General features: G+C 35.2%; 3 protein-coding genes across 4 annotated transcripts; all 3 read left to right on the top strand.

Annotated features, from left to right (window-relative positions):
- Positions 1 to 272: 272 nt before the first annotated feature.
- On the top strand, positions 273 to 4,690 carry LOC124366233. 2 transcript variants are annotated; one of them, XM_046822626.1, is made up of 7 exons: positions 273 to 536; positions 747 to 963; positions 1,257 to 1,604; positions 2,329 to 2,526; positions 3,699 to 3,889; positions 4,088 to 4,236; positions 4,549 to 4,690. In XM_046822626.1, the coding sequence occupies exons 3-6, from the start codon at positions 1,506 to 1,508 to the stop codon at positions 4,218 to 4,220; spliced, it is 621 nt and encodes a 206-aa protein (XP_046678582.1). In that variant the 5' UTR covers positions 273 to 536; positions 747 to 963; positions 1,257 to 1,505; the 3' UTR covers positions 4,221 to 4,236; positions 4,549 to 4,690. The 2 variants fall into 2 exon arrangements, with proteins under 2 accessions (XP_046678582.1, XP_046678581.1); XM_046822625.1 differs by having other exon boundaries at positions 273 to 540.
- LOC124366857 (classical arabinogalactan protein 9-like) lies at positions 4,691 to 6,500 on the top strand. The gene is made up of 6 exons (XM_046823457.1): positions 4,691 to 4,866; positions 5,100 to 5,171; positions 5,308 to 5,379; positions 5,516 to 5,587; positions 5,725 to 5,796; positions 6,447 to 6,500. Exons 1-6 carry the CDS (start codon positions 4,699 to 4,701, stop codon positions 6,498 to 6,500), a joined length of 510 nt encoding a protein of 169 aa, XP_046679413.1. The 5' UTR covers positions 4,691 to 4,698.
- Positions 6,501 to 6,537: 37 nt separating this feature from the next.
- LOC124366235 (E3 ubiquitin ligase Rnf157-like) lies at positions 6,538 to 13,476 on the top strand. Its single transcript, XM_046822627.1, has 3 exons — positions 6,538 to 6,986; positions 11,767 to 11,838; positions 11,976 to 13,476. Exons 1-3 carry the CDS (start codon positions 6,924 to 6,926, stop codon positions 12,255 to 12,257), a joined length of 417 nt encoding a protein of 138 aa, XP_046678583.1. The 5' UTR covers positions 6,538 to 6,923; the 3' UTR covers positions 12,258 to 13,476.
- The last annotated feature ends 3,605 nt before the right edge of the window (positions 13,477 to 17,081 follow it).

Here is a 17,081-nt window from a genome sequence, read left to right as displayed (position 1 = left end):
TAATTAATTATGATTTCTCTTAATGACTATTAATTGAAACATTCCAGTAAAATTGAGAGAAACAAAACTATATCTAAACTACGAAGTGTAGATTCTGGTACATGGTTAATTTTTAGTTGTATATTTCTTCTTTTTAATTTATTTAAGCGTACACTTTTATTACATTACCGTTCAATATATTACCAATGCATAATATGCAATTAATAAAATAGTCTACAAATTGTGTTTTTTATATTTCTAAGGCAGTGGTGTAAAGGTGACAGTTATGGCTGCCCTTTCGTTACGTCACGGTTGACGTCACCACTCATCGCCCGTCTGTCTAATCTACAGACGGTAGCCGGCCATATAGCCACAGCGTTGTTAAAATGACTTCTAATGAAGATGAAAATGAGCAAAATGCGTATCAAAATAAAAGAAAAAAAGGTGTGAAGCAACTGATTTACAAATGCGAAAAGATAAAAAAGGCAAGACTTTTGAATGAAGAATATGTCAACTGGAAGGGAAAACAGTTCAACCCAATGAACATGGATTTGATTGTAGGTAAGCTTAACCTCAAAACCAAAACTTAGTATAAGGTTCATTATGACTAGATCTATTTATGAATTAAAGTAAAACAAATCAATAGTTTTCAGTAGAAGAAAGTGTATTAGATTGGCCTAGATTTCTTGTTTCAATTTCTGATCCACTTGTTTCAATACTTGTACCATACGAGTAAAACGGTTTTACATGTTACTTTTTGTTTTCAGTTGCAAATGGAAATGCATTCCAAGAAAAATATCAGCTGTTGTTTCGATGGAAATATACCAAGTTTTTAGACTTTTCAACCAAAAATGAACAAGATGCCTACCTAGAGGCTTTAATCAAGTGTAAGCCAATTCAAAGAGAACGACAATCAAAACAATGAGGCTGGACCAAGCAAGCCAAAACAACATTCATTTAAGTACCTACTATCCACTGCCCAAGGTAACGTTGAAATTTGTAAAACAGCCTTTCTCTCAGTACATGGTATTAAACCTGATCGTGTACGAAGACTTTGTTCACTTTTGGTTCAAAACAAAGTACCAAAAGATATCCGGGAAAAAAACCCTTCTGGAAATGCAAAGCCTGGTCGTATTATTAAGGCTATTGTGGATAACATAGGCTCATTTCAACAATAACAGAAAACATCGCCTAAGAAATACCAAATACTTTATTTTAGTCAGAATTCGTGGAACATGTAACACCTGCAATCATTATATTACTTTATTCTCCTATAGGTATCCTCGAGCTGCGGTGAGGATTGGGTTCCCGCAGGTTAGGGCAACACTTGCTCGGTGCCGACGGCTAAGAAGTCCTCCCATACCGAATTCTTTGCTGGATTTCAGCAACATGTTGCAAAATCCGCGATGGGAGGAACTTGGCCGCACTCTGGCAAACGTTTTTCAGAGGTGTGATCGGCCCAGGTGGAAGATGGATGGCACGCTGCAGTGTACTTGTCATCAAGGCTGCTGGCCGGTCTTATCAATATGCGGTGTGTCCACCTTTATGCCACATACAAGGTGTTGCATATCCAACTGGGAGCACATCTGGAACTGTTGACTGCGCACGCAGAATATTTAAATCACGTAAGTATCTAAATTGTAACTATTAAAATAGTTATATGCCTTCTTTGGACGAAACGAGAGGAGCTGCAGTGGTGGTCCGGGTGCAGTAGGCAGCATGTACCTGTGCACGCGACCGGTGTATAGTCATGCGTACAAACATCGGTTTGTGTATAATCACCAGAGCCAAGCGAGCAAGGTAGCTAAGTGGTGGCAGTGCTTATGTTTGCAGAGAGGCCCGCAGCTTTGCAGGCCAAGGTCACGGTCACATCTATACGCCTCCCCCCTACTGTAGTTACCTTGCCCTAGCCTGATTTTAAATTGTTGTAAGCACTGTTATCCTTCTTCTACTTATGGCATTTAACGTGAATAATCTCAACAACGTAGTGCATTAAGAAATATTTAGGCTTCCATTCATGTATAAAACACCGCAGTCGGCTTAATGTTCAGTGGTAAAACATTAAGCCAAAATCCAATTTCACGCATCTTACTATGATGATTTCACAGCTAATGCATTATATTGCCCGGTGTAATTGATTAAACAGATATATAACTATAACTTTATTACTAATTTGAGATATTATGAAGTAAAATTTATTAAATAGTTTAATCAACATTGAAGTTTTCTATATAAATACCAGTAGTTAGTTGTCAGTGACAGTGAAATGTATATTTTTACTGAAACAGTTGATATGATCATTCTGTTTAACATAATAATAAATATTATGAATCACTGTTGGTTTTCCAGCTCTTCCCAGTTGCATTTGTCATTATGACCAGAAAAACGCAGATAGCTTATGATGGGGTGCTCCAGTACCTAAAACGGTTGGTGCCACAGTGGGAGCCGGAAGTCGTGATGGTTGACTTTGAGGCTGCCATCAGAAATGCAGCCCGCTTAGTTTGGCCACATATCAGAGTGGTGGGTTGTTTCTTCCACTACGCTCAAGTAAGTTCTAAAACTTTATATGAAATTGGAGCAAATAACCCAGTTGTGTAGCTAAAAGTTTTAGTAACAGCAAATTCGTTGACATTTTGATGAATTTTAAAACAACGAGAATTAACATTTTGATATTAAGAAAAAGAATAATTTATTCACCCAATAGAACTCAAAAGTTTTCTTTGCAAGTCAAAACATCAGTATTAACAGTAAGTATAAAAAAGCAACAGAACAACTGTTTACAATAGAGCATACAATTTAAAGATAAAACAAAATAAATTCTTGTAACAATTTAAAGTTATTCATACTACAAAAAAGTCGGTCGGAGCCTCGTGGGGACTGTAGAAAGCCTTCCCAATCAAGTAAGCCTTTACATAATTAAAAAAATGTTTTTATTTGTTTGAAATTTGATTACATTTGGAAATGAATTGTAGAGCTTAGGACCAAAATAAAATATTGAGTTTTTGAAAAGCTTGAGTCTGAAACGGTCTACAACATCAAATGCCCTGCTGAGGTCGCAAAAAGACCAAGGGTGTGCAGTCTAGAATCAAGAGATGATATAATTCTTTTTATACAGTTAGCTATGGCAAGTTAGGTGTTTGATCCAGGTTTAGAGCCACATTGATTTGGGGTTAACACTTTATTAATTTCCAGGAAATCATAAAATCTTTGATGCATGATTTTTCAAATACCTTTGCAAGTATTGGGATTATGGTTATTGGTCTAATGGAATCAGGATCCAACTTTTTCCGACTTTTTGGTAAAGGTTTAATTTTGGTTACCTTTAGATCAGATGGATATATCCCTTCACTTAAAGAAGCATTAAAAAGATGAGTAAGAATAAGAGAGATTTGAAAAACAAACTCAATAGAAGAGAACTTGAAAATCTCAAAATATCTTATGATTGCTATTTTTTAATGAAATAAATGCCTGTGTGATTTCACTGTAGCTTACATTAAAAGATAGAGATTGGCTGGTATTTAAAATGACAAAGGGTTGATGTTGAGAGTGCTTAGTGTAGGGGGATAGTGAATGAGCCAATCTATCGACCACATTGGTTAAAGTATTAAATAAGTTGAATCGCAGATGCTTTATTTAAAATTTGTTTTTTTATTTATTATTTCATGCTTTTATAGCCTTATAATCTACTTAAAGAGTTAAAAAATGATTTTATGTTGCAGGCTGTGTATAGAATGCACACAACGTTGTGGCTGAGACCTCTTACTGAGGAGAACCTTGAGGCAGGGAAGGCAATAGACATGTTAATGTCATTGTGCCTACTCCCTGCTGAGAGAGCTCAAGCAGGCTTGGACGTAGTGTGCCACTACGTAAGAACACATGGCATATTTCAACAGTTTAGGCCAATCTTGATGTAAGTCCTCTATTTTTGTAATAATGTTGAAATTTAGGTCAGTCTGAGACATTGTTATTAATTTGGTAGAAGTGTACTTAGTGTTGGTACATCATTTATAACTTTATTCTATCCTAAATCAATACATCAGATGGGAGAGTAAATATTTATTGAAGAAATGAACTGTTTTTCAATTCTTATATTGTATAATTATTGCAGGTACATGAGAAACACATGGATGCGTTCTGTGGGCCCAAACACCTTTAGCGTGTTTGGCCAGTCCCACAGAACAAATAATGCATTAGAAGGGTTTTACAGCCTTTTGTTGAGGAGGATGGGCTCTCAACCTTGAGTCTGGGCTTTCAATGGTAATATTTAATATAGAATTGATAACTATTTTTTAATAATTGTTCCACACTTAGCCACTTTTCAATTGGTATTCGCCATGTCATGAACAGAATATTTAAGTAAAAACAGTTAATGATGTTGTGTCATTCTAAACAACTGTCAAACAAGATATATTAACTAAAATCTAATGTCTGTATACTCTAACTTTTGTCAAGGAATGCATCTGGAGATATTAACATGTAAAGATTCATCCAATATTGATTAGTACATAAACTATGTATGATAAAACAAAGTAAAATTATCATAAATGTAACTGAATTGTAACATTGCAGATGAGCTAAGGAAAATTGAGTCCTCCCAGTGGTTGGACTACAGGAGAATTAGCGATGGGATTCTCCATGTAAGACCGACCAGGAGAGCTTACAGGAGGCAGGACAGAGCCATCCATGGGCCGTCTGAGCAGCTGATGCTTGGACAGTGCAATGTGGCACAATTCCTGGACAGGATGTCGCATTGTACTCGTCGGCTGCAAGAGCGCTTGGGCCGGCGGAGAGTACAAACCTAACCGCTTACCGGTTAGGAGCGCTTGGACCGGTTGTCAGGAGAGACAACTGGTTGTGCCTGTCATGCCGCCTGCGCCTGACAACCAGGTAAAACTCTGACACCATAATAAACATTGTATTTTTTTAGACATTGTTGGAACTGGGCGCCGTACTACCACATCCAGTAATAACCAAAGACCAAAGTAATAATCAACAATATCAAAGAATAATATTGTAGATAGTAAATAACACCTCCATATCACTAACAACTTTCATTAACCCCAAACAACATAGAGATGTTTATATATGTTTGTTTCTATTGAATTCGTCTTTCATTCCAGGTACCACCTGTCGCTGCTTCTGCAGTTCCTGCCCTGCCTCGACTGGTCATGTCCCCTCCACTTGAAAACCAGGTATAAACACTGATATCAAAATCAATATTGAAGATAGTAAATGACACCTCCATATCACAAACAACTTTCATTAACCCCAAACAACATAAAGATGTTTATATATGTTTGTTTCTATTGAATTCATCTTTCATTCCAGGTACCACCTGTCGCTGCTTCTGCAGTTCCTGCCCTGCCTCGACCGGTCATGTCCCCTCCACTTGAAAACCAGGTATAAACACTGATATCAAAATCAATATTGAAGATAGTAAATGACACCTCCATATCACTAACAACTTTCATTAACCCCAAACAACATAAAGATGTTTATATATGTTTGTTTCTATTGAATTCGTCTTTCATTCTAGGTACCTCCTGTCGCTGCTCCTGCAGTTCCTGCGCTGCCTCGACCGGTCATGCTCCCTCTACTTGAAAACCAGGTATAAACACTGATATCAAAATCAATATTGAAGATAGTAAATGACACCTCCGTATCACTAACAACTTTTCATTAACACCAAACAACATAGTGATGTTTATATATGTTTGTTTCTATTGAATTCGTCTTTCATTCCAGGTACCACTTGTCGCTGCTCCTGCAGTTCCTGCCCTGCCTCGACCGGTCATGCTCCCTCTACTTGAAAACCAGGTATAAACACTGATATCAAAATCAATATTGAAGATAGTAAATGACACCTCCGTATCACTAACAACTTTTCATTAACACCAAACAACATAGTGATGTTTATATATGTTTGTTTTCTATTGAATTCGTCTTTCATGTCTAGTTCCTAATATCACTACTTCTGCGTGGTTCTTCTGCAGGTCTACTTGAAAACCAGGTATAAACACTGATATCAAAATCAATATTGAAGATAGTAAATTGACACCTCCGTATCACTAACAACTTTTCATTAACACCAAACAACATAAGATGTTTATATATGTTTGCTCCATTCCAGTTGTCGCTGCCTGCCCTGCCCTCGACGGTCATGTCCCCTCCACTTGAAAACCAGGTATAAACACTGATATCAAAATCAATATTGAAGATAGTAAATGACACCTCCATATCACTAACAACTTTTCATTAACCCCAAACAACATAAAGATGTTTATATATGTTTGCTCCTGCCAGTTCCTGCGCTGCCTCGACCGGTCATGCTCCCTCCACTTGAAAACCAGGTATAAACACTGATATCAAAATCAATATTGAAGATAGTAAATGACACCTCCATATCACTAACAACTTTCATTAACCCCAAACAACATAAAGATGTTTATATATGTTTGCTCCTGCAGTTCCTGCGCTGCCCTCGACCGGTCATGTCCCCTCCACTTGAAAACCAGGTATAAACACTGATATCAAAATCAATATTGTAGATAGTAAATAACACCTCCATATCACTAACAACTTTCATTAACCCCAAACAACATAAAGATGTTTATATATGTTTGCTCCTGCAGTTCCTGCGCTGCCTCGACCGGTCATGTCCGCTCCACTTGAAAACCAGGTATAAACACTGATATCAAAATCAATATTGAAGATAGTAAATGACACCTCCATATCACTAACAACTTTCATTAACCCCAAACAACATAAAGATGTTTATATATGTTTGCTCCTGCAGTTCCTGCGCTGCCTCGACCGGTCATGCTCCCTCTACTTGAAAACCAGGTATAAACACTGATATCAAAATCAATATTGTAGATAGTAAATAACACCTCCATATCACTAACAACTTTCATTAACCCCAAACAACATAAAGATGTTTATATATGTTTGCTCCTGCAGTTCCTGCGCTGCCTCGACCGGTCATGTCCCCTCCACTTGAAAACCAGGTATAAACACTGATATCAAAATCAATATTGAAGATAGTAAATGACACCTCCATATCACTAACAACTTTCATTAACCCCAAACAACATAAAGATGTTTTATATATTCTGAGTTCTAATAAAGATATTAATGTATCACTGGAGAGCGATAATCTGCTGCCGGTTGTGAGGAGAGACACCACCCACCCTTATCCTTTGAGATCCACTACCGACATATCAACCAATCTCATTTATTCAAAAGACACATATATGATCTGAAAAGGTGTAACCTTATGAATGTTCATCGCTCGTTGTTAACTACTGACTTTCATGCAATACTGTCCAACTCAGACCTTAACAGGGCAACAAATTCCTTTATCTCTACAGTTTCCAATATAGTAAAGGCTAACTCGCCAGTAAGAAGAATTGGCTACTCTCCGTTTCCTAAATGGTTTTTCACCTTATTTAAAAAAACTTAATAATAACAAAAAAATGTTTACATAAAAAATACAAGCCACTTTCCGTCAGCATCTAATTATTCCAGATTCGCTAATATAAGAGCAAGGTGTAGGGTCTTGGCTGCCTGGATTAATCGCCAGCATATACAAAGGGTGGAAGCTGGAATCCCCAACAATTTCCGTTTATTTTGGAGTCATGTCAATTCCACAAGAAAATCTTCGTCTGTGCCCTCTCAGATTGTTCACAATGGAGTCGCTGCTGAGGAGCCTCTTGCGATGTGTGAAGCATTCAAGGACTTCTTCTCCTCGTTTTCACGAAGCCTACGGAGGTCTTTGTTCCAAGCGGATATTACCATCTCGGTGACGGAGTTGCTTATTAGTTCAACACCCTGAAGAAGTATTGGAGAAGCTTAGAAACCTTGATGACAAAAAGGGCTGGGGCCCTGATGGGATTCCACCAGGGGGTACTCAAGTACAGCAGAAGCATCTTGGCCATTCCAGTTTGCCACATATTTAATACTTCACTTGCGATGGGAATTTTTCCTGAGGCGTTCAAAGCAGCCTACGTGGTCCCCATTCATAAATCAGGACCTACTGACATCACCTCAAATTACAGGCCCATTTCCATTCTCTCTCAGCGATATCCAAAGTTTTTGAGGATCTATTTCTTGATCGAATAAGATTTAGGATTGCTCAGTTAACCTGTCCTCAGCAACACGGTTTCTCACCAGGAAGGTCGACTCTATCAAACTTAATGTTACTCCAGACTCAGGTGCAGAATGCTTTTGCTAATGGCAAACAGCTGGATACAATATATTTAGACTTTTTCCAAGGCCTTTGACACTGTTGACCATGCCTTATTACTCAAGAAAATCTTGGTTTCGATGGCATTTCAGTTCGTTGGCTGTCGAGTTACCTTTCTGAGCGCAGGCTTGCAGTGAAGTTTTGCTGGCTCAATATCCTCTGAGTTTATCTCACTTTCCGGTGTTCCCCAGGGCTCTATCATTGGACCTTATCTCTTCGCACTCTTTATAAACGATCTTCCTCTGAATATCAACAGTGACTGCCTATTGTTTGCGGACGATGTCAAGTTATACTCACAGATTACTCATGTTGCGGATTGTGAATCACTTCAAGATAGTCTTCATGGCGTATATGAATGGTGCTTTAATAAACAAAATGTCACTAAACGCCAAGAAATGTCAAGCCATATCATTTTAAACCGTTGCACTTCGCCTATAATATACAATTACTTGTTGCAAGGAGAAACCATCGCTAGAGTAAATGAAGTGAGAGATTTGGGAATTACTCTGACACAGAATTTTAGCCCTGAGGCTCACGTTTCATAATATTTGCTCGAAGGCAAACAGAATGCTTGGTTTTATCTCCCGTTTTTCTAAACATATAACAAATATGGTAGCCCTGAGGACAATATACTGTGCCCTGGTACGCCAGATTCTGGAATATGGATCGACTGTTTGGAATCCACACCAAAAGTACCTTTGTGATGATTTTGAACGAGTTCAGCGTCGTTTCATCCGTTTTGGTGGGTGTCAGAAATGGATACCAATACCAACAAGTACCAATTGATGATATGTACGCCAGACTTAAACTGGAACATCTTGATACTCGCGCAGGACTGTAGCCGACTTAGTGGTTCTCCATAAGTTGGTGAAAACGGTGAGATGGTTTGCCCGGACGTCCTTCAACTCCTCAATTTCAAGACACCATCCAGCACTCGTTTCCAATGACCTCTTCATCAGGCAACACTATGGCACAAACTATGCAGCAAACAGCACGGTGGCTCGCCTGCAGAGGGCCGGCAACAACCTGCCTATAACTGTCGACCTGTTCCATGATGGCGTGAGATCATTGAAGTGGAAAGTGAAAGGTGCAGTGCTGTGCCAACGTAAAATGCCTCCACTTAATGTCTATGTTTGTTCATTTTCTCGTTTTTATTGTATGTCATAGTTTGTCTATTTACCATTGTTATTTTTACTGTCTGCTGTTTTGAAACACTGTTACGAATATCCCTGTTATATTATTTTATAGTTTTATTATGTTTTTTTCTGTTGTTACTGTTATTAAGTTATTTCTGTTATTATGTTATAGTTTATTTATTGTTGCGTTCTTTCATTAATGGTATTGTTATAGTTTTTAAAACATTTAAATACGTTTTTATTCTAGCATATATCATGCCTTGCATTAGAGTATTATGTAATATTTCCTTTCAGTCATTCACATGTTTTTTGTTGAGGTAATTTTTTGGTTTAGGTTAAGTTGTAATTATTGATCTTGAATTATGGATCTTGAATGTAAAAATGGAGTATGTCCGTTGGAAATAAATAAATAAATAAAAAATAAATATATCAAATCAAATTCTTTATTAACTCATTACATCTTATAAAAGTACCAAGACAGGAGTTTCGTCATAATAGTGTAGGCCTAATGATAATTTTTTATCTGCTAGATACAATGATAATTAATTAGACATACCTAAACAATCTATTAATAACTAAAGATATAATAATAATCATCAGTACTAAAACTTCAACAGTAAACAAATTTTACATTTAACCGATATTAAAACTAGCTTTAAGAAATACAATAACAAATAATAACAAAAAATACTTACAAATAATACAAATATAAATAACACATTTATACACTCAAAACCAAATTTAAAATACCTCGAAAGAATTCCTATGAGAGACCAGAGTCATCAGCTCAAACCTTGATCATTTATGAACTCATTTATTCCGTAGTAGGCCTTTGCTATCAACATGCGCTTGATCTGCTCTCTAAACTTTCTCTGCCTTACTGATGGACATTTTATTTTATCAGGCAGTTTATTATATAGTTTAATCCCCATGTAATAAATACCTTTTTCTAAGGCAGAGGTGGTATGTTGGGGGTAGATAAGGAGATTTCTGTTCCTTGTAGTGTATTGGTGTTGAGTTTTTTCTTGAGAATACCATTTAAGGTTATCTCTCACATGACATACAACTTCAAAAATGTAAAGGCTTGGTGCTGTTAGAATTTCAAATTTCAAAAAATTTCTTTTCATGAATATCTAAGTGGTTTAGATGTCATTATTCTCAGAATTTTTGTGTGTGTTTTTAATACTTTTTTTATCAATTCAGTAGCTCCCCACAGCGTGATCCCATATTTCATTAATGAGTAAAAATAACCGTAATATAATGTTAGTTTTGTTTCTATGCTTATACAGTGTGTCAGACAACTCATGTTAAAGCATATGCTATTTAATCTTTTACTTAAGCGTGTTACATGTTCATCCCACTTTAATTTTCCATCACATACCACACCTAAAAGTTTAACTGCTTTCTGGCATTCAATTTTCTTATTGTCTATTTTTACATTTACATTTTCTTCTCTATATTGCCTTTTTCTAAAATGAACCAAGTTTGTTTTTCCAGCATTTAATAAAAGCCCATTTATTTTAAACCAATATTCTAGTTCTTTCATTGTACTTTCTGTCCTACATTTGAGTTCTTCTAAGGTTTTTTCTCTTATAAGTGCTGTAGTATCGTCTGCAAACATGATAATTTTGGTATTTATATTCATAGGAAGGTCGTTGGAATATATTGTGAACAAAATTGGGCCCAAAATTGATCCCTGAGGCACTCCTGCTATAGCAGTATCAAACTTTGATTCATATTTTTCATTATCACAGATTAGGGCTATTTTTTGTCTTCTCTCTGTTAAGTACGACTTAAACCACCTCCAACTCAGCCCTTTAATACCATACACTTTGAGCTTGTGTAGCAGTACATCATGGTCTACACAATTGAATGCCTTTGAAAGGTCACAGCAGACGGCTACAGTTGTTTCCGAATCATCCCATGCTTTATAAATATCATCTGTTACAGAGATCAGTGCCGAGCTAGTGGAGTGACATTTTCTAAACCCATCTTAGAATTTGACTCTTAGTTAGTAATTCATTCGCCTCTAAATACTCTTGTAATTGTTGATGTGCTGCTTTTTCGAATATCTTTGAGAAAACAGGTAAGAGGGAAACTGGACGGTAATTCTCAATAATATTTCTATTGCCTTTTTTAAAGATTGGTCTAACAATCGATATCTTAAGGTTTGTAGGGAATTCCCCTTGGGTCAATGATTGATTAATCAGTTGAGTGATCGGTTTAGCTAAGTATTCTTTGCATTCTTTCACTAGATAGGATGGAATCTCATCCCAACCAGTAGACTTTTTATTTGGCAATGATGCTATTATTTTTTCTACCTGTATTTCTTCTAAATCTATAAAATTAAAATCTGACTTGACTTTATATATGTTTGTTTCTATTGAATTCGTCGTTCATTTCCAGGTACCACTTGTCGCTGCTCCTGCAGTTCCTGCCCTGCCTCGACCGGTCATGCTCCCTCTACTTGAAAACCAGGTATAAACACTGATATCAAAATCAATATTGAAGATAGTAAATGACACCTCCGTATCACTAACAACTTTTCATTAACACCAAACAACATAGAGATGTTTATATATGTTTGTTTTTATTGAATTCGTTGTTCATTTCAGGTACCACATGTCGCTGCTGCAGCTATTGAACCTGTGGATGATGTAGAGGAAGGAGTAGTCCCTGTTGCGGCAGATCCACTTTCTTTTCCCCAGATCTGTGCAGTGTGTCTGTCACAGCGTTCTACACATATGGTCGCTCCCTGTGGCCACATGTGTTTGTGTGATGATTGTGCAAATGCACTGCCCAGATATCAGGCAAATCCACATTGCCCCCTATGCAAAAACCCAACCGTTGGGGCATTTAGGGTATTTAAAAAAAATAAAATGTATGCATTGAATTGAATCGAATTGAAAATCATTCATTGAATATACAATTTGTATACATAGAATATTAATTAAAATTTTTTCCATGTAATTAGTAAAATGTAAAAAATAAATAATGTAAAAATTTTTTGAGAAAAATGTGTAAAAGTTTTCTCATAATACTGCTGTCTATGTTTGTCCAGTGTAATACCATATCTTGTTCTATACTTATGGCTCACTCTTAACATGGAAGGGCTGTTATCTTTAAATATTTTATACTATCAAATATGTATATATAGGTTACAGGAATTTTGTAAAAATCTCAAGCCCTTTAATAAGGTCTTTAACACTATCATTTGTTTTCAATTTTTTTCATTATTCTAATACTCCTTTTTTGGAGTTTGAGAACAATATCCAAGTTTTCCTTGGTGATTGCCCCATACACAGATATTCCATACAAAATATGGGAATGCAATAGAGAAAAGTAAATTATTTTTAATGTCTCCAAATTACAACTAAAAGATATTCTTTGTAAGGCATATAGTACAGAGGAAATTTTTTTTGAAATGTAAATGATATGATCATCCCAGCTTAGATTTTTGTCAGTAATCCCCATCCCAGGAAACTTGTTTTCTCCATCTCTTGTATTTTTATGTTGTTAATTTGTAAGTTATGTTCCCAGTTAGTTTTACAATGCTATATACAAAATGAGACGTAATTTGTTTTATAAGCCATTTATAAGAAGATTTTTCTGCATAAAGCGTTTGTTAAGCGATAATAGATTTTCCTGTGCTGAGCTCTCTATATAGTCTATTTCCTCCAAATACTATTAGGTTAGCGTCATCAGCATAGATATATTGCATTATTTAGAGAAGTGGTTACTTGTGGTAGTCCTGTTATATAACACAAAACTTTAGGTACTAATAACGAATTGTTTGTAATGTTGAAAAAGCTGATTTAATGAAAATTTGTTTTTTAAACTTGATTTCTACCACGACAAGAGAGATATGATTCCAACAATTCTAATGCCTTACCTTGGAAACCAATATCCCTCGGCTTCACACTATTAAATGCTTTGATCATATCATTGTCAAAAAGTTTAGTATGAGACTACTGAAAATAGTCCTTTATTTATTATATTTTATGTAATGTATTTACTAAAGAGGAGTCTTAGTAATGTATTACTTTATTATGTGTAACTGTATGCTTTTGTTATATTCATGTGTTATTTCAGTAAATAAAGATGTATAATAATTAACTAGCTGTTACCCGCGGCTTCGCACACAATCTTTAGAACTGAAGTCCTTATATTACTTAGTAAAAGCAATTATGATGTAATATGATGGGAGTCCTATAAAAATGTTAAAACGTAAGTAGACATACATCAGGTAGATATTATTTAAGTTCATGGTAAATAGTATCAGAGTTTAACTTAATTATTATATCATCATGTTTGACACGTGTAGGAGCATTTCTGGTTCTAATTAATTATATACATAACGTCACAGCTGAATCTGCCTTGTCATCCCGATGAAGAAAACACAAATCTCGGATCACACAAGTCTCGGAAACTTACTTCGGTCAAAAATCATATATTTCCAGTCCTTATCATATATTTCAGGTTCATATATATTTCCAGTACCATAGAAGAGTTTACCTTGTCCTGACGAAGTAAAAATATATGAGAAGCCTACTTCGGTTAAAAAGTGCCTACTTCAGATCGTTTAAATTCAGTTACTATGTCACATTTCAGCTTGCAATATTTTCTCGATCAAATTCTAGATACGTTCGATTATGCAGTTCACGGACATCTACTTTGGTTAAAATCGTCTAACGGCTTCTTTAATCTATTATGAGTTTTAAAATATTTCCAGGGACATAGTTGTTTGTTTTGTTGTCCTGATGAAGAAAATATACACATACGTAGGGAAATACTTATTAAGGTTATGCAACATTCTTTTCCGAGCGTAGCCAGGGAAAGAATGAATTGTTGAGGCTTGTTAGTGTTCATTTCTCTGTTTTCCAAAAACCATTGTTAAAATGTCATATCACAATGTCAAGGAAGCCTACCAGTTTAAAGTAACTTATGTGAAATCATTCATAACCTTGTTCATTAAGGTTGGTTACATAGCAGTGTTTAAATAATATTTACAATGCATTAGATGATTTAAATTCGTCACTGGCGCGATCTGGAGTATAATTTTGATATTAACTTTTTATTTATTATTCAAATTCAAAACTTCTCTATTCATAAGACAGTACAGGTACGTACATAGAATAGTGTCAAAATTATTGTGTCACATAATGTACAGATTTATAGAATAATACAAAATATGGTGCCAGTTATCTAATATAAAAGTAGTCTTAATGGTAATAATGTGTTAACTGTAGATAATGCATTTTTAAATTGTTAGTTAGCTTTTTATTTTGTTAATATTGTCTTATTTATTTATATGTTAAGTGTATCAAAATATAAAAGTTGTTTATTTTTTGTTAATATATATATTATATTAAATGTGACTAATTAAGTTAAAGAAAGTTAAGTAAGTATTATACACGGCTCTAAAAACTCTTCCAGGCTATAGAGGGCTCTTTTTATTAAATACTGTTTCAGAAGGACTTTAAATTTATTTAAATGTGGCTCTGATTGAATACTAGAAGGCAGATTATTATAAAATTTTGCACCCATGTATGAGGGTTTTTTGCAATAAAATTGTAAATTATGTTTTTCTAAGCACAACTTGTTTTTGTTTCTTGTTGAATATTGATGTTGGTGTCCTAGTTTTAAACGGTTATGACATGTTTCTTTTATGCTTAAAACAGTTTCAAAAACGTAAAGACTATACACAGTCAGTATTCCTAATGTAGAAAAATGCTGTTTAACTGAATAACTATGACCCAATCTTAAAATGATTCTTATGGCCTGTTTTTGAGTTTTTAAAATAGAGTCCATATTTTTATTTGTTGTCCCACCATAAAGGCTTATGCCAAATAAAATTATTGAATGTATGTATGCAAAATAAATTATTTTCAGTGTTTTTGAGCTGCATATCAAGGACATTTTGCGAAGGGCATACAAACCAGATGATATTCTTGGCAATATCATTGTTACATGATTTGTCCAACTTAGGTGTTGGTCTATTACCAAACCTAAAAATTTTGAGCTACTGACCTGTGATTTGGTTTGGTCATCTAATTTTATTATTGGGTTATATGATTTTCCTTGTTGAGTAGAGAAAGTGATAACATTAGTTTTATTTGGGTTAATATGAAGATTGTTCTTTTTAAAGTAACTATTCATGGTGGAAATATTTAAACTAGATAGAATTTCAATTTCTTCTTTGGAGCTGGCCGATATTTTTAGATTTGCATCATCCGCATAGAAAACCACTTGACTGTTTCCCTCTAGTTGTGGTACACCTTTAAGGTAACAGATGAAAAGAATTGGACCCAAGAGTTATCTGCATTGCACTACTGATCAAGCACTGTTTACTTAATATTTCATCAAATTTAAATGTAAACAGATGTTTCAGCCAATTTGTAGTAATGTTTTGTTCAAGTCATTGTGTTTCCATTGAATAGACGTTTAAAGTTACATGTCACAAGATAGGGGTTGCAATTTGATAATTTAAATTTACCCCCTTCTACCACACTCTGAAAAGGGGGTGAAATTTGTTTACCCCCCAAAAAATTCAAAAAAGTATTTTAACCCTTCCCACGCGGCAAACGGATATATCCGTTACGCCTAATTTTGACCGAAACGCGGTAAACGGATATATCCTTCAAAGTATATTTTGTGTTATTTAATAAATTTTAGTTACCGTGGAATCCGCTAGAGTTCAAGGGAGTGTTGAATACTTGTCCTGAAAAGCAGATGTTACAGTTTGAACCTCATTGGCGCGTCGCAGTGGTGGAAGGGCGTGGCTTTGTCCCTCGTGGCGTGATTTGGCCTCAGTCTGCGACGAATCATTACGCGGTAAACAGATATATCCCGGCACGGCATATTTTAGTGTTTAACACTGTTTTGCCATATTTCCTTATTTACTGTTCATGTTCCTGTTGTATTTAGCATTATATTATCTTTTTATTTTGTTATTACTGTATTTGTTGTGTCGTTATAGGCCTATACTATTCTATGCAATAACAAATCTTGACGATTTTTGTAAAATTTGAAAATTTGTTAAAATATATAGGGGTCTGATTATTTTGTGATACTGTATTATTTTTTATTCCTAATAGCCACCACTAACTAAAAATAAAATTAGAGTTGGTAAAATGTAAAAAAAAATTAAAGTTAATTACGTGTTATGAGTCAAAATTGAAGAAGAAATTCTTTGAAATTGTCGACCAAGAGCAGCTTGTAGTGCAGGAATTATCTCATTTTGGAGCAGTGCTAGATACGAGTCACCATTTAAATTACCATTGATAAATAATGGGCCCATAATTTGATTTCCTATAATACCTGCCCAAACGTTAAGTTTCTGTGGATGCTGTGTATGACTCAATCTGCCACTTTCACATTCTAACAGTAGTTGTGTTATTGGTAATAATTATTGATTCCTGGCTTCGATTACTACATTGTCAGATGATGGGAGGGGAACATTTTGAACACTTACTTTGATCACAGGTACTTAAAAATTGGTGTTTACTTGTAATATTTAATAATTTACATTGTTCAATTGTTTTAAAATTCAAATAGCTATAACTACTGAATGAATCCACCTTTTGAAGTCCGGTTTGCGGCATTGTACTCTGCTAAGTAAGACCTTTAATTTGATACCAAACTTGACCTATGCTGCTATTTAAGAATTTTGTCTGACTCCTTGTGGACCGTCCCCCAAAGGGATTATCTGGTCGGTAATT

The sequence above is a fragment of the Homalodisca vitripennis genome, chromosome 7, assembly GCF_021130785.1.
Source record: "Homalodisca vitripennis isolate AUS2020 chromosome 7, UT_GWSS_2.1, whole genome shotgun sequence".
Lineage (NCBI taxonomy): Eukaryota > Metazoa > Arthropoda > Insecta > Hemiptera > Cicadellidae > Homalodisca > Homalodisca vitripennis.
The sequence above is the reverse complement of the archived record's forward strand: the minus strand, read 5'-3'. Positions and strand labels throughout refer to the sequence as shown.